This window comes from Oncorhynchus mykiss, chromosome 11 (genome assembly GCF_013265735.2).
Source record: "Oncorhynchus mykiss isolate Arlee chromosome 11, USDA_OmykA_1.1, whole genome shotgun sequence".
In the NCBI taxonomy this organism is placed as follows: Eukaryota; Metazoa; Chordata; class Actinopteri; order Salmoniformes; family Salmonidae; genus Oncorhynchus; species Oncorhynchus mykiss.
This window is the reverse complement of record NC_048575.1, coordinates 10,772,036-10,797,309: the sequence shown is the minus strand read 5'-3', so window position 1 is coordinate 10,797,309 and position 25,274 is coordinate 10,772,036. Positions and strand designations below refer to the sequence as shown.

The 25,274-nt window shown below is 40.6% G+C and overlaps 1 protein-coding gene across 9 annotated transcripts in view; it reads left to right on the top strand.

Moving 5' to 3' along the window:
• LOC110535257 (protein 4.1) overlaps positions 1–25,274 on the top strand; it is a 118,054-nt gene that overhangs the window by 30,522 nt on the left and 62,258 nt on the right. For 6 of the 9 annotated variants that reach the window (XM_036934834.1, XM_036934829.1, XM_036934832.1 and 3 more), the window contains exons 1-3: positions 1,864–1,995; positions 24,540–24,673; positions 24,996–25,202. In XM_036934834.1, coding sequence (XP_036790729.1) covers positions 24,551–24,673; positions 24,996–25,202 — 330 coding nt within the window. In that variant the 5' untranslated portion in view covers positions 1,864–1,995; positions 24,540–24,550. Of the gene's footprint in view, positions 1–1,863; positions 1,996–2,036; positions 2,142–24,539; positions 24,674–24,995; positions 25,203–25,274 lie in introns of those variants that run through there. The other 3 variants (XM_036934831.1, XM_036934835.1, XM_036934830.1) reach the window with 3 other exon arrangements.

Sequence of the window (25,274 nt, the reverse complement as noted above, 5' to 3'; positions counted from 1 at the left end):
ACTCATTCGAAGGGGTGTCCACATGCTTTTATATACATAATGCATGTGGACAGTCCTTCAAATTTGTGTATTCAGCTATTTCAGCCACACCTGTTGCTGACAGGTGTATAAAATCGAACACACAGCCATGCAATTTGTCTATACTTTTGGTCATCTAGTGTATTTTTCTAAAGGGAAAATCAAGTCTGAAATTTCAAAGGGGTAATGACACAATTCAGAAGCATTTTTAAACCTCAAATACACTTCAAGTTTTTAATTTCCAACAGTTCATAAAAGTTCTGCAACAGGGTGATCAAATTAAGATTTTACACATGTAATATGCCTGTCATACAAATTATTTTATTAAATTATAACTTTTTAGCATATTTTAGCATAAAAGGGGAGGTTCATCGTCGTTTGATCTGGTAATATGACCGTAAATGTTTCTAAGTTTAATCATGTTTGCTGGCTTCATAATTCAACTTTTAATCTAAGCAATCTGCACACACAATATTGTTATGAATCTTAATTTTGAGCAGTCTAAACTGATTTATAATTTGATGGTTTTGTGGTCATTAATAGCACCAGACCATATCAGCTAATGCACTCAGGTCTGCAGAGCATTATAATTGTATTTTCAGGGGCATTTTCATATAAATGAATATCGCAAATAGAATCAAGACAATCTGTCTGAATAGAAATGGCCCCAGATGGCCCCCTCAAGGTCATTATCAGACTGAACTTAAGGTCAGGATTCGAGGTTGTCTTTTGCACAATAACAGTAGACAGACATTATGTTATGCATTTGGTGTGCTGTGTATGGTTTCAGGTAGTAGTTATGAGTTGTGTTGTAATAGACTATTTAAGCTGTGATGTCGTTCTATGCATCTTAGATAGACGGTAGCTCAGACCTTAAAAGATTGTCATCCCATTAGCTTGTTTTTTATGTTAGCTCAATTTTGTTCCTCAACTTTTTATGTCACAAGCCGCCACTTTAACAAGTGCTTCCTGAGAGCCAGATAGAAGTGCTTTACAGCTATAGCAAGTTGTTTACCAAAGCTTCAAGGATGCATATGTTGTTCAGAAAAGCTCAAACTTGGAAGCACCCATGGCATCACCCGATGCCCAGCTGTGATTTGAGGTGTGGCACTATGCAACATATAGGACCACCCGACCAAATAGCTCATAATCATGTTATGATCCCAAACCCTGATGTAGTGGAATATCAATGTTGTAACTCAACCTTAAATCAACACCTAGCAACCTCGTCAAGAAGGCCGGACCTCTTGGCGTAACCGTTAAGGTGTTGGCTTGACAGTCGCTCAAGCTGGGTTTGAGACCTGGTCAGGGCTAACTCCCGATTTGGCTACAATGGTGTTAGAAGCGGGATGACGCATGTGAGGCCATCGGGGTGGTGTGTATGCATGAGAAAAGTGTGGGGAAACGCTCTCCTGAGGGAAGGGGTTAATGTAGCAACCTTAATCCAACAACTAGCAACTTTGTTAAGAAGTTTGGACCTCTTGGTATAATGGTTAAGGTGTTGGTTTGACAGGTTTTGGACCTGGGTTCAAGTCCTGGTATTCACTACAGTATGTAAATAAGTTGAAGCAAATTATTTGTTTTCATTTAGATTTATATAATAGATAATAGTAATCTAAAAAGTATTACAGACGTTTGAATAGGTAGTCTATGTGTTCCCCAAGGTCAGTTTCCAATGTGTGATAGCTCCTATTTATTTTATTAGGACCTCTCAATTGGAGGAGGGGGATTTTGCGCACATATAATAGTATAAACCTGCACCCGGTATTATCCATCTGTGGGTGGGTCGTGTTTTGTCATAAGGTGGGCATCCTTGGCTATCCCAGAATTCCGTTTTCCCCGGTGTAGAGTGTAGCAAGCTATTTTGGCTGCTGCAGGCAGTGGCAGGATGACATAGGGGAGACTTTACCGGTCTGCAGCTAAAGCGTGGAGGAACTGCACCTTAGACCAGAGATTTTGGAGGACACAGGATACCCGGTAAAATGCTACTAACTCCATCTTTCAGAAAGGAGAGTCATGTGTTGAATTCAATAGTCGCACAATAATTGTGGAAAGAGAGAAAATAGTTTCGTTATCGAGGTTTTCATCTGAAAATGTGACGTGCCGGCGTCGCATCATTTACAGTAGGTGACGAAGCGGATTCCTTGCACCAACAAATACTGCTCAGGTGTAGAGCAACATTAACCTTTAAGACGAAAAGAAATGTACATCTTTATTTAGTCTTTGTATCCAGTGTCCCACATTGTAATTTGAGAAACCATGCATAGGCTGCTGTGTAGCCTAGTGTATGTGTTTATTTTTACTCGGGATACTGTATATTGTCCATGTGATCAAAACGCCCGATGCCTACTGCCTAGTAGCGACTGGTTCAAAAGTGTCTAGGCCAAATAATACAATAACGCACGGATTCTTGCGCATCAGACAAACGTTATCGGTTATATTCTGTTTTGAGAGTTGTGCGCTTTTGTGTGCTCTTTACTATTGCGTAATGCGTTACGTCTAGCGGTTTTGTTGCTGGTAGACTAGACTATATCACTGGCGTATAACAGTTATGACTTGCAATCGTGAAGTTCCGGTCTCGGTTTTCGGGATGTGCTTCTGCAATGCGGTGGGTGTGGCCTGGCTGTTCGGTAGATGGAGAACGGAGATGAGAGGAGAGAGGAGAGGAGAGCGCCTATGTGGCCGCTTTGCCCTGGTTTACCCGTCTGATGGGGCATTTTTCAGCCCACGTCATGGTTAGAGAGTGAGAGCAGATGCTTACTGTCACAGGTGATGGTGCATTGTGCAAAATGAGTCAGAAAATCTAGGTGTAGTTGGCCATTGTTTACTATTTTTGGATGTGTTTTGTTTTATCATCACTTGATTTATGATGTAGAAAATACAAATTGCACCACAAGAAAATGCCATGACTGACATGAAATGAACTGGATGTTATGATAACTGCCTGCACCACTCTGCTTGAAATGAGATGGATGTTATGATACTGCCTGCACCACTCTGCTTGAAATGAGATGGATGTTATGATAACTGCCTGCACCACTCTGCTTGAAATGAGATGGATGTTATGATAACTGCCTGCACCACTTTGCTTGAAATGTTTAAAGTCACAGGGCAACTGGAACCTTCTTTATTTTCATAGCCTATTTGAAGAGGTAGGTCATTCAACGTGTGCCCATATCAATACTTACTCTTTCCGATTAGCGGACATGAACGTAAGGTCCACAGAATAGTGATTGTCATGGCTTCCCTTACATTAGCTGCATGGTAGGGTAGTGTTGTTGTTCCAGTGACACCTCTTCAGAAGGTGACTCACTCAAAGCCTGTTGATGTCAAACAGAGAGAAAATAAACAAACTGGCACAGATTTCTGTTGTGCTTTTCACTAATACCTGCCCAATATCCTTTATCTTGGCCAGAGCTCAGCCGACCATTGGTCAATATTAGTGAAATAGCTTTCATTTTAACATAGCAAAATGTTCAACGGTTATAAGATTTTGGATAGTAGAAAGTGGCATGGCAGTGCACTTTTAAACCTTGTATAGATCTCTTCAGTCTAGGAGCAGTGGATCTGTACCATTTTCCTTGTGGATGTGTCGTATCCCCGTGTCCCATGACTTTGATGGATGACTTAAAGTGCCTTTATGCTGACTACGGACTACTGCAACAATACTGCTACTGTGCTGAGGTGGAAGGTTACGTGGGAGAATGTCACATACACAATCTCCTATCATAACCAAAAGGTTTATAGTGTGTTATATTCAGGCTATTATTGTAGGGGACCAGTGGACCTGGCATCCAAATGATAACGCTTGGTCTCGATTTGTCAGTCTGTGGACCCTTGTATACATATTGTACGTTTTCCCATCCTGGATGTTTCCCTGTGTGTACTCTTGGAAAGCGTTGTGAACAGTTGGTAATCAGCCATGTGTCCTTGCTGAGAAGAGTTAATTGGCTTCGGTCTCCTGTGTCTACTGTTTCAATCACTGGGATGTAGGCTACAGTGGAACAAGTCACAGAGTAGCAGCCTTCTTTTAGACTACAGTGGAACAAGTCACAGAGTAGCAGCCTTCTTTTAGACTACAGTGGAACAAGTCACAGAGTAGCAGCCTTCTTTTAGGCTACAGTGGAACAAGTCACAGAGTAGCAGCCTTCTTTTAGGCTACAGTTGAACAAGTCACAGAGTAGCAGCCTTCTTTTAGGCTACAGTGGAACAAGTCACAGAGTAGCAGCCTTCTCAGAGCAAAGCAGGAAGAAAGTGAAGCTACTGGGGCATTTCTGTCAATGGCAGGATAAAGGCGTTCGGTTGTGCACCCTTATCTCATCCAAGAGAGTTCACAGTACTTTTAGGCTGCCGCTATGCAGTGTAAGTACACAATTACTGCATGGAGACTAATTTATACGATCAGATATGCTTTATGTAATTTATGCTTAGCAGAGCTTGCTGCATCCACTTGTTTGTAACTCAAGGAGGTGTGTCTTAGCACAAGGGCACCATGGACAGCACCACAGGCTTTGACGAGACAATCAGACCCAGTTCAAGTCCTGTAACACTGTTGTGGGCACTGGAAGGGCCATTGAAGGTCAATCAGGGAGCCTTGTAGGTGTGCTGCTGCTTTGTCATCAGGATAATTCAATGTCATTGAAACAGATATATGCAGTTTCACAAAACACTGCCGTTCCTTTCCCTGATGCAGCCTATGCGTTGAACCATAAGCAGTTTAGAGGAACTTAACACTGGTTATGTAAAGGTTTGGTTGTAACCTTTACGTTACAGCAACAACTAGGAACATAACTTGTTACCACTTTATTCTGTGCTTAATGTGAAGCGCTATCCAAGGTTTTGTAGAGGTTGTATCTAGGTTTTTGGAGGTTGTATGTAGGTTTTTGGAGGTTGTATCTAGGTTTTTCGAGGTTGTATCTAGGTTTTTGGAGGTTGTATCTAGGTTTTTGGAGGTTGTATCTAGGTTTTTATAGAGGTTGTATCTAGGTTTTTATAGAGGTTGTATCTAGGTTTTTGGAGGTTGTATCTAGGTTTTTCGAGGTTGTATCTAGGTTTTTATAGAGGTTGTATCTAGGTTTTTGGAGGTTGTATTTAGGTTTTTGGAGGTTGTATCTAAGTTTTTGGAGGTTGTATCTAGGTTTTTCGAGGTTGTATTCTCCATTTCTAATAGTAATACTCTGGCCGTGTATAGGCCTATAGACAGTAAATAGGCCTATAGACCGTATATAGGCCTATAGAAAGTATATAGGCCTATAGACAGTATATAGGCCTGTAGCTCTATATGGATAGGCCTATAGCTCTATATGGATTATAATCTTCACAGTATGCTACATTTGAATGACAGCCTTTAAGCACCCTCTGTAATTGTCTGGATCTGTGGATATTACTGTAACATCTAACTCCATGTGGTGCAATCCTGCTTTAGATTCCATGGGAGATATTCTTTACGACAAGAACAAACAGAAAAACAGTTGGAGCTTAATATGCCGATCTGATCAGTACATGCATTTTTCAAAATTAGGATCTAAAATCCAATCATTCCATTTTTTTTCCTATCTTATAATTATTCTATTTTTAGCCATCTTAACCAGGTTCTGTTTGCAGTTAGATGGACCTGATTGAATAATTCATATTTCTCATTAGTGAAATGGTATTGGCTTTTTTTTGAAGAGGTCATTTGGTGGTAAGCATGCCTCGTCAATAATGTTAACGTCATCAGTATTAGGCTATATGAAATGCTGTCTGTTTTCTTTGCTTTGCCTTCAATGGGGCAGGGTTGCTAGGTTACAGTAGCTGACTCTTTTAATGATACCACTTTTTTTTTTAAATAAATAAAAAAACGTTGTTTTTGTAATTGCAATTCTGTTTTCTTAATTTCAGGAAAGTAGTGATTCATGTTTGTGTAGATACCAAGTATTGGACTAATTCCTTATTCATGAGCAGTGTGGCTTTGGACCATCAGTGTAAAATGTGTAAACCCATATAATAATTGGGTTCATCTAAACCATGTCAGCTGATTGGACCTCTCTCCCATCCAGATCAATGTTGCCCTCAATACTATTTTTCATCAAACAGGTTTCTTCCGTGATAGGCCTTAATTACGGAAGTGCAGAGAGGACCTATTAACAAAAAATATATCATTCCCTCGTTATGTTGAGATCACAACTTATTTATCTCATGATCTCTACATAACGAAAGTTGTTTTGTCGAGATCACGAGATAATCGAAAATACCACGCGTCATCCATTTATATGTTCAGATTGACGATAACCTCCCCCCATCAAGGAGCCCTGTGGCTGCATTGATCGCAATGCGCTTGAGGGACATTTAAGCCCTGAACGATGCCTAACAGGCATACTGTCTCCCAGGCTGCATGCCGCCCCCCAAAACCACAGCCAATTGCATGCAAGGAACAATGTTGCTAACTTGGCTAGTATTGTGAGCTAGCTAACAAGCTAGCTTGTGATCTATGCTGGTTGTTAGCTTGCATAACTGATATGTGTATAATTATAAGGGACACTTCATGTTTTGTGGATAATATTTACATTTACACTGGGCGAGCTCCATTCCTGACAGGCTGATCAGATTAAACTTCAGCCTCAAAGGCGGATAAGTCAGGATGCTGACTTTTAGGCCGTTTTATAGGTCAGGCTCCTTGCAGGCAGATTAGCTGTTAAAGTACTTTATAGACAGATACATATCTGGTCCAGGAGATGAGTTCTATTCCTGGCAGGCTGATCAGACTCAATAGATGTCAGGATGCTGCCTTGTATGCTTTCATATGTAAGGCTCCTTGCAGAATGCCTACAAGGCAGCATCCTGATGTATCAGCCTCTAAGCCTGCTATTGAATCTGATCAAGCTCTGAGGCAGAAATTGAATCTGATCAGCCTGTCAGGAATGAAGCTCACCCAGTGTAAATGTAAACATTATCCATAAAACATGAAGTTTCCCTTACAATTATACACATATCAGTTATGCAAGGCAACAAACAGCATAGATAACACGCTAGTTAGCTAGCTAGGTATCCAGCTAACAAGACTACCTAGCTAACTAGCTAGCTAGGTCACTCGCTCGTTCACAAGACTAGCCAAGTTAGCTGTGTTGTTGCTTTCATGCGATTGGCTGTGGTCTCGGGGATGGCACACTACCTGAGAGACAGGGCTGCCTGTCAGGCATCGTTCATGGTTTAAATGCCCCATAAGGGCGTAGTTCCCCCACGAGTTCTTAGCTCAAGGTAAGGGACATTTACCTTGCTAACTTTCTCATTTATAAACTGATAATGAGCTCCAAACACAAATGAAAGCATGATGTTAGCATGAAATGTAGCCAAACATCTCTTTGTGTAGCAATCAGTAGAAACGTATGTGTTGGTCCACCGAGGCCTCTGCCGGCTCAGCCATACTGTCAATCTATCAGCAATACGTCACTCCTATTTATAGAGTTTCTCTTGTGATCTCGACAAAACAACTTTTGTTATGTAGTGATCGTGAGATAAATAAGTTGTGATCTCGACATAACAAAGGAATATTTTTTAAAATTCATATGTCCTCTCTGGACTTCCGTACTTGATACAGCGCGTTGTAACAGACATAATCCATGGCGTACATCAACTCCCCCCAGTGTGTTTATTCAACTGTACACCCCCCCCCCCCCCCCCCTCTCCCTGTGAGGTCTGGGGGAGAATCCTGCCTCTGTGCGGGCTGCTGGATGGTTAAATTGAAGGGCTCTTTGGTAAAGAGGACCAGCTGCTGCGGTGAACTGGGTAATTGTCTGGAGCGGCTCTCTGAACTCTGCCGGCACACTGCCGGCCCACCGGTACCATTAGTGGAACAGTAAGATTAAGGGAGATGCCATACGGAGAAGAAAGCAATCAAATTGAAGGAGACAATCTGGGCCTTTGGGAGTAATTCAAGAGAGAACAGCAAGGTGGAGGAAGCAAGTATAAGATACAATTATATTTGAAGAGGGGACATAGGCTGTTGGTAGTCTCTGTGCTGTAAATAGAGATAGGAAAAGAAGGGTTCAGATGATATCTAGTCAGAGGAGTTTGTTTGCTTTTAGATACTTTGAGCATTTGATTGAGACTGCCCGGAGTGCTGAATTGGTGAGGTTTCCACTTCTGTGGCTATTCCATTTTCACCAGAATAACTCAATCAAACGCAGCTTGAGTATTTGAATGAAAACAAACACCATTTGAACCCAGCTGTGTCTGACTTGAAGACAGCCCATAGTTTGATGCTATATGTTCTCTAGAAGAGTCACACAGTACCTCAGGCAGAGAGACAGACTTTTGATAAGTACACTCCGGATACAGTAAGCCAGTAAATGTCAGAGCGGCCATCTTTTTCAAACAGCTGTCTGCATTCCAGCTGTGAGTGGAGAGAAGGACGCATGCCGGAGATAGTTTCGCTGGGCTGAGTCACAGACTATAGATTGTAGTGTAACAGATCCCAGTACACACAGGGATTCTCTGCACAGCTATGCTCAACCCGGTCTGTATTGACAGCCTTGCTAATTTTAGGCCCCAACTGGGGAGGGAGAGAGGGAGAGGGAGAGAGAGAGAGAGAGAGAGAGAGAGAGAGAGAGAGAGAGCGAGAGAGAGAGAGAGAGAGAATATTCATTCATTCATGCCACAATGGTAGTCCAGAGAGACATTTTCCCCTGGGACTTGTGTGCAAAATACCATACATCAGTTTCCACCAGAGGTTGGAGAAGCTACCCATTTGTTTTAGATAACATGTTATTTTTTGTGAAACTACTGGGTTTTGTCTCTGTGAGGAAATTCTCTTGACTTTCTCCCTTTGATCATTGTTGGTTTTCACCTTGCTTCATTGGCCATGAAAGTTGACTAATTCTGCTTGAAATATTTTGAATCCTCTGAGAAATAAATTACCTTCAAATGATGGCTTGAATAATTCATATTTCTGCTTACTACGAAGATAGAGAAATGTCAAATGTTCATGATATTTCAAGCAAATAAACAGTATGGCTACATTTACAACATTTTATGTTTATAATTTCCTGTATCAGAAAGGATTTCCTGACCTTCATGGGTGACACGATCTTTCTTGTTCGGCAGTAATGTCTGACTCTGCTGTTGCAATATTAATCCAACAGAAGACTGCTGTGCTGGCCCAAACTCCCTCTGTTCAGCCTGGACTGTCTGTAATCCTGCCATAGTAACTGCCACAGCAATGGACACCTTTGTCTTTTTTTTCTCCCAGGCTAATTTTATCACGGTGTAACAATAGTGATTGTGTTTTATGGAAATATGGTGCACAGTAGCCTACATGTTGTATGACATCTCTTCAGTGCTGTATCTTACGTATGCTGTAGTTAGAGCGTATCATTTGGACTGAAGCAATGTCAGCCCATCTTGTATAACTAAGTAGTACTAGTAACACAAGAGTAATGACCACAAAAAAAAAGGCTTTTCTCAAGAGTGGAATTGACTTGCTATGGATGGAGGCCATCCTTTTAAGATAAGCCTATAACTCAGGGTCGTATTCCATTTGTCACGTTGGCATAAATGATTCAAGGGAGACAGGCACAGGAATGCGTAATATTTTTTTTAAATTTGGCCCAAATTACGGCGTGTCGTGTAAAGGCACGGGGACGAAGACCAAACAAACATGTACACAAAACACGGGATTGAAACCCAAACAAAAGAGTGAGGAGTACCTCGAAAAAAATAACACTAGCACAATGATTACCACATGGGAAGAAACCCATAATCATCTGCGCAATCCACAAGGGCACGAAAGTCCAAAACATACAGCACAGCCCCCCCCCCCCAAGGACATTGGAACAATAATCGACAAGACCGTGGAAACCAAAGGGCACACATACACAAATACTAATCAGTGGGAATAGTGTGCGTGATGAAAGTTCCGGAAGGAACCCGTGACACCATTAAACCTACAGTAGTAATACGGGGAAGGGAAGAATGTCCTTGCACAGCGAGAAAGCATTTAAAGGGGAATTACACACCAAAACAAAAAATGGTATTCTGGAGTGATTTAAGCGTTGACATGGACTCAGAACATCCATTTTCGTTGTTTCTTTATGAATAATTGTAATATTGAGAGTTTAAAAAAAGACAAATATCCCAAACCAGGAAAAAGAAAACAGAGAAAACAGAATTTGAAAAAACACAAAATATCATTTAATGGGGCCTGTCATACCAAATACTGTTTATGAACCAAAGACATCTCTTGGACCCGGGGAAGACATGCTTGCGACTTGTTTTAGAAAAGGTTGGAGTCCCCTGACTTACACTGTGCAAATGGAACATTCTTGACTTAGTAGTATTTTTTTGTACGTTACACTGTTCAGTCAGAAACAAGGAAGGCATACCTGGGTTTGATTGAATATTGCTCCTAGAAACTAAGCCCGTTTTCTACTTACCCAGAGTCAGATGAAGTCCTTGGATACCATGTTTATGTCTCTGCTAGCTGTACCAGTAGACTCCCAGTCATTGCTCTAAATGCTAGTTAGCAATGGCTCATGGAACTACCTTCAAACACAGAGAAATCTTTATTCATATTCATCTGACTCTGGTTAGTAGAAAAATAGTTGAATTGCCCAAATTGCCCAAAAATACAAATAAAGGACTTCATTTAGGGCTGGGTGGTATACCGCATTTTATGATATACTGGTATTGATGCACGGACCTGTTTGGGTTTTTACTTTACCTTCTATAACGATATTTAGCCCATCTTTAATTTAGCCCAAACAACTACCTCTTCCCCTACTATATTTATTTATTTATTTATTCTGCTCCTTTGCACCCCATTACTTATATTTCTACTTTTCACATTCTTCCACTGCAAATCTACCATTCCAGTGTTTTTTCTTGCTATATTGTCTTTACTTCCCCACCATGGCCTTTTTTTTTGCCTTTACCCCCCTTATCTCACCTCATTTGCTCACATTGTATATAGACTTAATTTCTACTGTATTATTGACTGTATGTTTGTTTTTACTCCATGTGTAACTCTGTGTTGTTGTATGTGTCGAACTGCTTTGCTTTATCTTGGCCAGGTCGTAATTGTAAATGAGAACTTGTGCTCAACTTGCCTACCTGGTTAAATAAAGGTGTTCTCAACTTGCCTACCTGGTTAAATAAAGGTGGGGAGGAATGTAGGATGTTTGTTTGATGTGATATACCGTGTGTAAATGTCAGTTTTTATATTTTACTCCGCCACCTGAGTCATCTCTCTGCTCTGGCTTTCTCCACGCCGCTTTCCACACAGACCTAGCCCCGCCCCCCGTCACTCAATGAGCGCATTTGTTGTTCCTCTACCAGGTGACACTTCTGTTCAGTCTGCATGGTCAACGCAGCACATGCAACAATGATGCCGACAACGATGCTGTTTTCACTTTGCTTATTATAAATCCTCTAGCGTTCTATAATTACACTATTCATTTGTGTTTCATACATCTTTTCTTAGCAAGTTGGGTCTAAATCTTGTTAGCCACTAATGCTAATTGCTAGTGTGCTGGCTAGATAGCTAGCAAATACATTTACTGAGTCAGAGCAAACCAATTAGCTATACATCCTGATAATACCAGTGATGGTGTAGACCCAAATCAGCATGTTGTTTGTGCAACAGTATCTTCTAAAGCAAAGAGGAATACGTGAGGCATGACTATGTTAGCTACTTGAAGTAGCTAAGAGAAAACAATCAATGTAGCCAAAGATTATAGTGTCTCCTAGGAAACGCTTACCAACACTTTGGTCCTAACCTGTCACAATAACTTCTCCCTGGCAATTCCATTGTCATGTCAAACAACACTGTATGCAAAGTGACCACTATCATATTCTTACTAAAATTACAATAGTCATTCTATTTCCAATATTCCAACAGTTCACCTAAGTCTTTTGCTCTAAATCGCAAGACATTGCAACATATGTTTAAAAAAAAGGCCTAGATTGTATCGTGCAGCACTACGTGGCAGTGTGAAAATGATCTCAAATGAGTGCAGGAAATACAGAATTGATTGATTTTGGTTGAAGTTGAATTGAACAGTATAAACCAATTAGAATGGAGAAAGACTCATTGAAATGACTTAGAATGAATGTGTTGCAACCTTAGGATCACTCACTACTCATAAAGTACCTTAGGATCACTCACTACTCAAAGTACATTAGGGTCACTCACTACTCATAAAGAACCTTAGGATCACTCACTACTCATAAAGTACCTTAGGATCACTCATTACGCATAAAGTACCTTAGGATCACTCACTACTCAAAGTACATTAAGGTCACTCACTACTCATAAAGTACCTTAGGGTCACCCACTACTCATAAAGTACCTTAGGATCACTCACTACTCATAAAGTACCTTAGGATCACTCACTACTCATAAAGTACCTTAGTACTCACTACTCATAAAGTACCTTAGGATCACTCACTACTCATAAAGTACCTTAGGATCACTCACTACTCAAAGTACATTAAGGTCACTCACTACTCATAAAGTACCTTAGGGTCACCCACTACTCATAAAGTACCTTAGGATCACTCACTACTCATAAAGTACCTTAGGGTCATTCACTACTCATAAAGTACCTTAGGATCACTCACTACTCATAAAGTACCTTAGGGTCACTCACTACTCATAAAGTACCTTAGTACTCACTACTCATAAAGTACCTTAGGATCACTCACTACTCATAAAGTACCTTAGGATCACTCACTACTCATAAAGTACCTTAGGGTCACTCACTACTCATAAAGTACCTTAGGATCACTCACTACTCAAAATACCTTAGGGTCACTCACTACTCATAAAGTACCTTAGGATCACTCACTACTCATAAAGTACCTTAGGGTCACTCACTACTCATAAAGTACCTTAGTACTCACTACTCATAAAGTACCTTAGGATCACTCACTACTTATAAAGTACCTTAGGGTCACTCACTACTCATAAAGAACCTTAGGATCACTCACTACTCATAAAGTACCTTAGGATCACTCATTACGCATAAAGTACCTTAGGATCACTCACTACTCAAAGTACATTAAGGTCACTCACTACTCATAAAGTACCTTAGGGTCACCCACTACTCATAAAGTACCTTAGGATCACTCACTACTCATAAAGTACCTTAGGATCACTCACTACTCATAAAGTACCTTAGTACTCACTACTCATAAAGTACCTTAGGATCACTCACTACTCATAAAGTACCTTAGGATCACTCACTACTCAAAGTACATTAAGGTCACTCACTACTCATAAAGTACCTTAGGGTCACCCACTACTCATAAAGTACCTTAGGATCACTCACTACTCATAAAGTACCTTAGGGTCATTCACTACTCATAAAGTACCTTAGGATCACTCACTACTCATAAAGTACCTTAGGGTCACTCACTACTCATAAAGTACCTTAGTACTCACTACTCATAAAGTACCTTAGGATCACTCACTACTCATAAAGTACCTTAGGATCACTCACTACTCATAAAGTACCTTAGGGTCACTCACTACTCATAAAGTACCTTAGGATCACTCACTACTCAAAGTACCTTAGGGTCACTCACTACTCATAAAGTACCTTAGGATCACTCACTACTCATAAAGTACCTTAGGGTCACTCACTACTCATAAAGTACCTTAGTACTCACTACTCATAAAGTACCTTAGGATCACTCACTACTTATAAAGTACCTTAGGATCACTCACTACTCATAAAGTACCTTAGGATCACTCACTACTCAAAGTACCTTAGGGTCACTCACTACTCATAAAGTACCTTAGGATCACTTTCTATTCAAAGTACATTAGGGTTACTCACTACTCATAAAGAACCTTAGGATCACTCACTACTCATAAAGTACTTTAGTACTCACTACTCATAAAGTACCTTAGTACTCACTACTCATAAAGTACCTTAGTACTCACTACTCATAAAGTACCTTAGGGTCACTCACTACTCATAAAGTACCTTAGTACTCACTACTCATAAAGCACATTTAGAACTTATATTATTAAAAAACAAAATACCGTCAAATAATGTCATACCATCCATTTTTTTTAAATACTGTGATATGATATTTGGGCTATATAGCCCAGCCCTAACTTAATTGCCCAAATCTCTTTAACTCTTAGTGCCTGATTTCATCCCTGACCCTCCATGGAAGAAAGGTGACATGGGGAAAGACAATCCTATGCTTCTTTCAGAGATCTGAAAATATCCCCCAGCACGTCACAGCTATGTTAGAGGATGTTATCGTTCCCTAGGGGTCAGTGGGGCTGTCTCAGAACATATCCCAACATCCCCTCTGGCAGAGTGTTCGGAGTGACTCCCATCATTACCCATCAGCCTCTGAGATGCGTAGCATGCTGGGGGATATTTTTAGATCTTTGAAAGAAACGAGAGGGGGAGGGAAAAGAAAGGAAACCAAGCTGTTGCCTTCTTGCTGTTTACCAACATTTGTTTGAATTGGTGTAAAAGTGTGATTGAGATGAGATTGTCCTCAGCTTTTGTCAGCTTTTTTCTTCTCTATCACAAATGTTTTCCCAAACTCTAGCAGTGAGGTAAAAGCCTACCCATTGGTTAAAAACAAGAATAAAACGATGGGCTCCAACAAAACTGTCCTGTTAAAAGTGAGAGTATGAGCTGGCTAGGTCCAATTTTCAGTATGGCAATATACACTATATATACAAAAGTATGTGGACACCCCTTCAAATTAGTGGATTTGGCTATTTCAGCCACACCCTTTGCTGACAGATGTAAACAATCAAGCACACAACTATGCAATCTCCATAGACAAACATTAGCAGTAGAATGGCTTCACTGAAGAGCTCAGTGACTTTCAACATGGCACCGTCATAGGATGCCACCTTTCCAACAAGTCAGTTCATCAAATGTCTGCCCTGCTAGAGCTGCCCCAGTCAACTGTAAGTGCTGTTATTGTGAAGTGGAAACGTTTAGGAGCAACACTGGCTCAGCCGCGAAGTTGTAGGCCACCAAGCTCACAGAACGGGAACGCAGAGTGCTGAAGCGCGTAGCGCGTAAAAATCACCTGACTCTGTTGCAACACTCACTACCGAGTTCCAAACTGCCTCTGGAAGCAACGTCAGCACAAGAACTGTTCGTCTGGAGCTTCATGAAATGGGTTTCCATGGCCGAGCAGCCGCACACATGCCTAAGAAAACCATGCTCAATGCCAAGCGTCGGCTGGAGTGGTGTAAAGCTGGCCACCATTGGACTCTGGAACAGTGGAAACGCGTTCTCTGGATTGATGAATCACGCTTCACCATCTGTCAGTCCAACGGACTAATCTAGGTTTGGCGGATGCAGGAGAACGCTACCTGCCCCAATGCACAGTGCCAACTGTAAAGTTTGGTGGAGGAGGAATAATGGTCAGGGGCTGTTTTTCATGGTTCAGGCCCCTCACTTCCAGTGAAGGGAAATCGCCACATCATACAATGTCATTCTAGAGAATTCTGTGCTTCCAACTTTGTGGCAACAGTTTTGGGAAGGCCCTTTCCTGTTTCAGCATGACAATGCCCCCGTGCACAAAGCAATGGCCATACAGAAATGGTCTGTCGAGATATGTGTGGAAGAACTTGACTGGCCTGCAACCCCATCGAAAACCTTTGGGATGGATTGGAACGCCGACTGGAAGCCAGGCCTAATCGCCCAACATCAGCGCACGACTAATGCTCTTGTGGGAGTCCCCGCAGCAATGTTCCAACATCTAGTGGAAAGCCTTCCCAGAGGAGTGGAGGCTGTTATAACAGCAAAGGGGGGACAAACTCCATATTAATGCCCATGATTTTGGAATGAGATGTTTGACGGGCACTTTTGGCTATTTAGAGTACCACACATAGCATTTCTATGATCCACAAATCCCCGATTTACATTAGAGAGGGTCTGTAGAGCTGCACACACACACACACACACACACACACACACACACACACACACACACACACACACACACACTAATATAGGTAATTTCAGCCTGGACTGTAGCGTTTATTGAGCTCATTCCCTTCACTACTCCTACAGCAGACTCATCACCACTCCTACTGCAAACTCATTTCTACTCCTTGACAAGCTCATCACTACTCCTACAGCAAACTCATTACTACTCCTCCAACAGACTCATCACTACTCCTACAGCAAAAACATTACTACTTCTCCAACAGACTCATCACTACTCCTACAGCAAACTCATTACTACTCCTCCAACAGACTCATCACTACTCCTACAGCAAACTCATTACTACTCCTCCAACAGACTCATCACTACTCCTACAGCAAACTCATTACTACTCCTCCAACAGACTCATCACTACTCCTACAGCAGACTCATCTCTACTCCTCCAACAGACTCATCAATACTCCTACAGCAGACGCATCACTACTCCTACAGCAGACTCATTACTACTTCTCCAGCAGGCTCATCACTACTCCTACCTCAGACTCATCACTACTCCTACAGCAAACTCATCTCTACTCCTCCAACAGACTCATCACTACTCCTACAGCAAACTCATTACTACTCCTCCAACAGACTCATCACTACTCCTACAGCAAACTCATTACTACTCCTCCAACAGACTCATCACTACTCCTACAGCAAACTCATTACTACTCCTCCAACAGACTCATCACTACTCCTACAGCAGACTCATCTCTACTCCTCCAACAGACTCATCAATACTCCTACAGCAGACTCATCACTACTCCTACAGCAGACTCATTACTACTTCTCCAGCAGGCTCATCACTACTCCTACCTCAGACTCATCACTACTCCTACAGCAAACTCATCTCTACTCCTCCAACAGACTCATCACTACTCCTACAGCAAACTCATTACTACTCCTCCAACAGACTCATCACTACTCCTACAGCAGACTCATCACTACTCCTACAGCAGACTCATTACTACTCCTACAGCAGACTCATCACTACTCCTACAGCAGACTCATCACTACTCCTACAGCAGACTCATTACTACTCCTACAGCAGACTCATTACTACTCCTACAGCAGACTCATCACTACTCCTCCAGCAGACTCATCACTACTCCTACAGCAGACTCATCACTACTCCTACAGCAGACTCATCACTACTCCTACAGCAGACTCATCACTACTCCTACCTCAGACTGTAGGAGTAGTTAAAAAGGATGTTCCACTCCCCACTTTTACCCTTCCGACTTTACCTTTGGAGAGATATCCATTTCCCCATCAGCACATCAACAGGCCACATTTGGGAGCGGTTCATTTCAAAGTCTACTGCCCTGGTTTAATGTGGCCGTAAATTCTATTAGCTTCTATCCGCTCAAGGACACTCTTTTTACCTCTTTGAATTATCCCCTGACGTTTAGTTCTTTGTTTAGAGAAATGTGTCTATTGTTTTGAAGAAAATACACATTATTTCTCTATATGTTAATTGGAATGGATTATACAATATTTGCAGTCACCGTTAGACTAATGAAGCTAAGGTTATGCAAGTGAGGGAAACGTTGTCTAGTTTAAAAAAAAAAAATGGATCATGTTCTAATCTAGATCAGAAATTAGCAATCTTTCTCTAGCATTTTGTTTAATTTGCACAGGCATGCTCATGTCGCCTCTTGTCATAGCTAGTCTGCATCACTTCCCTTCCAGCTTTTACATCCGCTTTGCCCTGAAGCTCGGATATGAAAGAATCACTAAAAGTCATTTTGGAGATTGGTCTTTGGTATTGGCGTTTTTATTGCCTACCAATAGTTTCCATGCCAACGGGGTCCTTCTAGCTGGCCTACTCTAATCTGTCACCTGTTTGGTTGGAATAAACAGAGGGAGAGCTTATGGTGTGACATCATGCTGCCTGGCCAACAGTGCACACTGACCTATATTACAGATAGTCGATTAAACCAAGGGAAGGTTCCACAGGCTTACACCCCACGGAGTCCATTTACAACCCTGTAAGGATAAGCCTTCTGTTGAATGCTGGGTAAAGACTGACTAGGTGATGTGTTGTTGGGTGGACCTCGGCGGTCTTTGTAGTGGCTATTGTTTTGCAATGGTGAGCATTTAATTGAATGAATGCGTTATGAAATGAATGCAGTGAGTTCAACACCAGTTCATGACGTGTTGCTGAGAGTTTGTTTTTGTACAATGTTCAAACAACTTCAGTGCAACATCGAGTTGGTTTCTCAGTAAAGCACATGGTCTGTTTCAGTAGTACCTGATGAACCCCGTATACTCTGACTGCCACGGGCCGCAGTGGCCAGGGTTGGGTAGGTTAAATGTAATCCGTTAGTTACAGTTACTAGTTACCTGTCCAAAATATGTAATCAGTAACGTAACTTTTGGATTACCCAAACTCAGTAACATAATCTGATTACATTCAGTTACTTTTAGATTACTTCCTCCTTAAGAGGCATTAGAAGAAGACAAAATGTATGTTACAAATTGAACTACATCTATTGCAGGATAAATCAATGTTAAAGTTTACATAGCTGGCCATATGTGGATGTTAAATTGTACTTTATAGGTTGGTTATGTAGGCTTCTTCTAACCCATCGCTTTCTATTGCATATAATAATGCGATTAAATTATAGCTTTACATTAAAATCCCTCTCTATCAGAATTACAATAAATGTTATACCCCTTGATCTTCAAGAATAGGACTTGGAAATATGGAAGTAAAGATTAGCCTAATTGTTTTACCTAAACATAATCCCAAAACGAAGGATTTATTAGCCAGCCCCACTCTGTTGTTTAAGATTTTGTTGTAACCACTCTCAGATTAATAGACAGCTGTGCACGCAAGGACTGACCATCCATGATATCAAAATTATTGTTATAACCATGTTATGAGGCTATACAGCGTTTGTTTATATTTACAATGTTTACAAACGTTGGAGAAAAACAAGTTCATATTTTGGGTTCTGATTAGGTATGACAGTTGAATTAAACTCATGTGGCATTTATAAATGATATTCTTCAAGAATCATTGGATATATTTAAATATAATTTAAGTCCAAAAATGGACACAGCAAATACAGATTGCCCCTTTAAGTGTATCAAAAGCATGCAAGTTTGAGCGTGTGTCCATTAGACCTATGGATTTATATTTTTATCAGCATGAATTAGATTGAGCAATAAAAGCCCCACTATTATTCCATAGGCTGGGATCCCCACTATTTTTCCATAGGCTGGGATCCGCACTGTGCATCTGTTACAAGAGCGCATTTTTCACTGGCTGTCCATCTGGTTTCAAAAACAATGATTGACAGGCAGCTTAAAGTTCTTGAATTCAATGATTATTGAGTTTAAATACACATTTAGATTTGTGAACAGCCATCCACAACACCCACAATCCGTGAAGGCCAAATAGCTAAATGAAACAGCAGCAGTGTGATTCACATCAATGCGCTATGTAGATATCAATAAGAAGTGATGTCCGTATCGCCTGTATGCTAAACCACTGCTCTCATCCTTACCTCCAAGCGTTTATTCAAATTGGATAATCTATGGATGCCGACAGCAGTTGCACCATTACTTGTACATGTCTGTTACTCCCCAACCCTGGTAGGGGCCCTTTGTTGGTGGGGGTGTGTGTGCACCTGTCTTCACCTCAATTTTGACAAAACAGTATGTACTTGGGCTTGTCTGATATTTGACACTGTGACTAAAATATTGTTGAAACTGAGTAAAAAAAACTTAAATATTTGGTTCATTGTGGGGTCATTTGTAAAACATCCGTGAGTTAAGAGAAGTGGTTTGAATGGTATAATTTTGTCCCATGTTGTGGTTTGAATGGTATAATTTTGTCCCATGTTGTGGTTTGAATTGTATAATTTTGTCCCATGTTGTGGTTTGAATTGTATAATTTTGTCCCATGTTGTGGTTTGAATTGTATAATTTTGTCCCATGTTGTGGTTTGAATTGTATAATTTTGTCCCATGTTGTGGTTTGAATCATATATTTTTGTCCCATGTTGTGGTTTGAATTGTATAATTTTGTCCCATGTTGTGGTTTGAATTGTATAATTTTGTCCCATGTTGTGGTTTGAATTGTATAATTTTGTCCCATGTTGTGGTTTGAATCATATATTTTTGTCCCATGTTGTGGTTTGAATTGTATAATTTTGTCCCATGTTGTGGTTTGAATCATATATTTTTGTCCCATGTTGTGGTTTGAATCATATATTTTTGTCCCATGTTGTGGTTTGAATCATATATTTTTGTCCCATGTTGTGGTTTGAATGGTATAATTTTTGACCAGTGTTGTGGGGTACATAGAACTTTACCTATGACTGACAGGGCATCAACAGCTATGACAACCCTGCCACAGGCGTGTGTGCGTGTGTGTGTGTGTGTGTGCGTGTGTGAGCGCGTCCGTCCGTCTGTCCAGCCATGCAGGCCAAAGTCTCCCTCGCAGATTCATTACAGCATGGATACGTCATGAATGACACTAATACATATTTACAGTGATTAATGTGAAGTTAGCACACAGGAATCATAAAATGGTAATAAGTTGTTGATATGGTGTCAAATGAACTGTAATGGACTGAAGTGGTTTTTTGGTTTGTTTTTGGAAATAAGCATTTTATATTTTTACCTTACTTTGTCCTTTAAGACAGTTGAATATATCTGACCAGTAGTTATCTGACTAGTAGTTATCTGACCAGTACTTATCTGACCAGTAGTTATCTGACTAGTAGTTATCTGACTAGTACTTATCTGACCAGTAGTTATCTGACCAGTAGTTATTTGACCAGTAGTTATCTGACTAGTAGTTATTTGACCAGTAGTTATCTGACCAGTAGTTATTTGACCAGTAGTTATTTGACCAGTAGTTATTTGACCAGTAGTTATCTGACCAGTAGTTATTTGACCAGTAGTTATTTGACCAGTAGTTATCTGACCAGTAGTTATCTGACCAGTAGTTATCTGACCAGTAGTTATTTGACCAGTAGTTATTTGACCAGTAGTTATCTGACTAGTAGTTATCTGACCAGTACTTATCTGACCAGTAGTTATCTGACTAGTAGTTATCTGACTAGTACTTATCTGACCAGTAGTTATCTGACCAGTAGTTATTTGACCAGTAGTTATCTGACTAGTAGTTATTTGACCAGTAGTTATCTGACCAGTAGTTATTTGACCAGTAGTTATTTGACCAGTAGTTATTTGACCAGTAGTTATTTGACCAGTAGTTATCTGACCAGTAGTTATTTGACCAGTAGTTATTTGACCAGTAGTTATCTGACCAGTAGTTATCTGACCAGTAGTTATTTGACCAGTAGTTATTTGACCAGTAGTTATCTGACTAGTAGTTATCTGACCAGTACTTATCTGACCAGTAGTTATCTGACTAGTAGTTATCTGACTAGTACTTATCTGACCAGTAGTTATCTGACCAGTACTTATCTGACCAGTAGTTATTTGACCAGTAGTTATCTGACCAGTAGTTATTTGACCAGTAGTTATCTGACCAGTAGTTATCTGACCAGTAGTTATTTGACCAGTAGTTATTTGACCAGTAGTTATCTGACCAGTAGTTATCTGACCAGTAGTTATTTGACCAGTAGTTATTTGACCAGTAGTTATCTGACTAGTAGTTATCTGACCAGTACTTATCTGACCAGTAGTTATCTGACTAGTAGTTATCTGACTAGTACTTATCTGACCAGTAGTTATCTGACCAGTACTTATCTGACCAGTAGTTATTTGACCAGTAGTTATCTGACCAGTACTTATCTGACTAGTAGTTATCTGACCAGTAGTTATCTGACCAGTAGTTATCTGACCAGTAGTTATCTGACCAGTACTTATCTGACTAGTAGTTATCTGACTAGTACTTATCTGACCAGTAGTTATCTGACCAGTAGTTATCTGACCAGTACTTATCTGACTAGTAGTTATCTGACCAGTAGTTATCTGACCAGTAGTTATCTGACCAGTACTTATCTGACTAGTAGTTATCTGACTAGTAGTTATCTGACCAGTAGTTATCTGACCAGTAGTTATCTGATTAGTACTTATCTGACTAGTAGTTATCTGACCAGTAGTTATCTGACCAGTAGTTATCTGACTAGTAGTTATCTGACCAGTAGTTATCTGACTAGTAGTTATCTGACCAGTACTTATCTGACCAGTAGTTATCTGACTAGTACTTATCTGACCAGTAGTTATCTGACCAGTAGTTATCTGACCAGTACTTATCTGACTAGTAGTTATCTGACCAGTAGTTATTTGACCAGTAGTTATCTGACCAGTACTTATCTGACTAGTAGTTATCTGACTAGTACTTATCTGACCAGTAGTTATCTGACCAGTAGTTATCTGACCAGTAGTTATCTGACCAGTACTTATCTGACTAGTAGTTATCTGACTAGTACTTATCTGACCAGTAGTTATCTGACCAGTAGTTATCTGACCAGTAGTTATCTGACCAGTAGTTATTTGACCAGTAGTTATTTGACCAGTAGTTATCTGACTAGTAGTTATCTGACCAGTAGTTATTTGACCAGTAGTTATTTGACCAGTAGTTATTTGACCAGTAGTTATTTGACCAGTAGTTATCTGACCAGTAGTTATTTGACCAGTAGTTATCTGACCAGTAGTTATTTGACCAGTAGTTATCTGACCAGTAGTTATTTGACCAGTAGTTATCTGACCAGTAGTTATTTGACCAGTAGTTATTTGACCAGTAGTTATTTGACCAGTAGTTATCTGACCAGTAGTTATTTGACCAGTAGTTATCTGACCAGTAGTTATTTGACCAGTAGTTATTTGACCAGTAGTTATTTGACCAGTAGTTATCTGACCAGTAGTTATTTGACCAGTAGTTATCTGACTAGTAGTTATTTGACCAGTAGTTATTTGACCAGTAGTTATTTGACCAGTAGTTATCTGACCAGTAGTTATCTGACCAGTAGTTATTTGACCAGTAGTTATTTGACCAGTAGTTATTTGACCAGTAGTTATCTGACCAGTAGTTATTTGACCAGTAGTTATCTGACCAGTAGTTATTTGACCAGTAGTTATTTGACCAGTAGTTATTTGACCAGTAGTTATCTGACCAGTAGTTATTTGACCAGTAGTTATTGACCAGTAGTTATTTGACCAGTAGTTATCTGACCAGTAGTTATTTGACCAGTAGTTATCTGACCAGTAGTTATTTGACCAGTAGTTATCTGACCAGTAGTTATTTGACCAGTAGTTATTTGACCAGTAGTTATTTGACCAGTAGTTATTTGACCAGTAGTTATCTGACCAGTAGTTATCTGACCAGTAGTTATTTGACCAGTAGTTATTTGACCAGTAGTTATCTGACCAGTAGTTATTTGACCAGTAGTTATTGACCAGTAGTTATTTGACCAGTAGTTATCTGACCAGTAGTTATTGACCAGTAGTTATTTGACCAGTAGTTATCTGACCAGTAGTTATTTGACCAGTAGTTATCTGACCAGTAGTTATTTGACCAGTAGTTATTTGACCAGTAGTTATTTGACCAGTAGTTATTCACCAGTAGTTATTTGACCAGTAGTGTGTACTCAGTGGAACCCATATGCACAAAATCTAAGTCCTTTTATGGTTTGCCGACAGAAAATGGCAGCCATCTTTTTGCGTGTCAAAAATATAGTACTGTAAATTGTAGTGGACTGCTATAGTTGCCAGTTACACGTGACTTTATTTACATTTGAAAGACACTTGGGGAAAACTGACGGACTGTCTCAATGACACATTGAGAGATATTAGTGCTGGGGTGAGTGGGAGTTTCTCACAACTCTTCAATCATTTTAATCACAGTTTAATCACTGCTGTCTCAAACAAGCTTTATTACAAAGAGAAGTACTGTAGTGGCACCTCTGTTTCAAACTTGAAGACATGTCAAATACATCAGTTGTCAAATCAATGCTGACTTTCACATCAAGTGTTTCTTATCATGGCAGCTGCCCTAGATATGTTTGGCATTGGCAGGAAGGAATTGTACTTCATGCAGGTTGTTCTTTATTTATCCCATATTCATCTTTTGACACATAAGGAAGTGCTCCTCAGATGGACGATGTGGTGGTTGTCAATATGATGATATCCCTGCATTGCTGTACACTCTTAGATAAAAGGGTTCCGAAAGGGTTCTTTCGGATGTCCCCATAGGATAACCTTTTTTTGGTTCCAGGTAGAACTCTTTTGGGTTCCATGTTGAACCCTATGTGGAAACCCTATATAAACCCAAAAGGGTTCTGCTTGGAACCAAAAGGATTCTATCTGGAACCAAAAAGGGTTCTTCAAAGGGTTATCCTATGGGGACAACCCGAAGAACCCTTTCTGTTTCAGGTAGCACTATATATCTAAGAGCGTAAGCTGTCATTTTGAATCTATGCACAGAGTATTCAGTTTATTATTATAGCGTATTCTTATAAACGAGTTGGGTCTGAGTTGTAGCTAGACATGCGGACATGTATAAGGGCAATGTGTTGTACCTGTTTTCTCCGTCCAAATTCTCCCGTCTCATGTTGTGTGTTTTTATTTCCTGTGTGGTAGGGTGAATCGCCATGACGACAGAACCAAATTCAGAGTCTAGCGCGGACCAGCAGGAGGCCAGTGCGGCTCCGCCACTGGAGGCGGAATCTTTTCCCCCGGCTGCCGCCCACAGCACGCCTGTCAGGAAAGAGCAGGTTAGCCACACCCACAAAATACGCACCGTCATCGTCATACAGGAAGTGAATTAGGAAAAGGCTTTTATATTCGATTTAAATGGTAGAATTTGAATGGAAGTCACATAAACATTTGATACAATATCAAACACCCACATGATAATAAACAAGTATCCAAATATTTTCTCTGAACTTTCCTGTCAGATTTATTCGGCAAACCAACTATTTATTCCACTTGACCATTCGTGTCACAACCTGTTTGGTCCAAAACAACACATGATCATAATCATAGCTCTTCAACATGCCCACGGTGCTGTGTTAAAACATGTGCCCCCCTGTCCAGAACGGCGACGAGAGAGCGGAGGAAGGCGTGGTCCCACAGGGGAATCAGCTGGAGCCATCGCAGGCGGAGGAGGACAGGACCTCGTACAGGTCGTCCACCAGTAAGCTGTCCAGGTCTCCCGGTGGAGGACGGAGTGTCCGCAGCGCCAGGAACATGCAGTGCAAGGTCACCCTGCTTGATGGCTCCGCCTACACCTGCATGGTGGAGGTGGGTTTGTTTCGCTGTTTGGGGAGAGGAGTTTAGGAGGTAGGTTTTTATTTATTTAAAATGATTTCACTT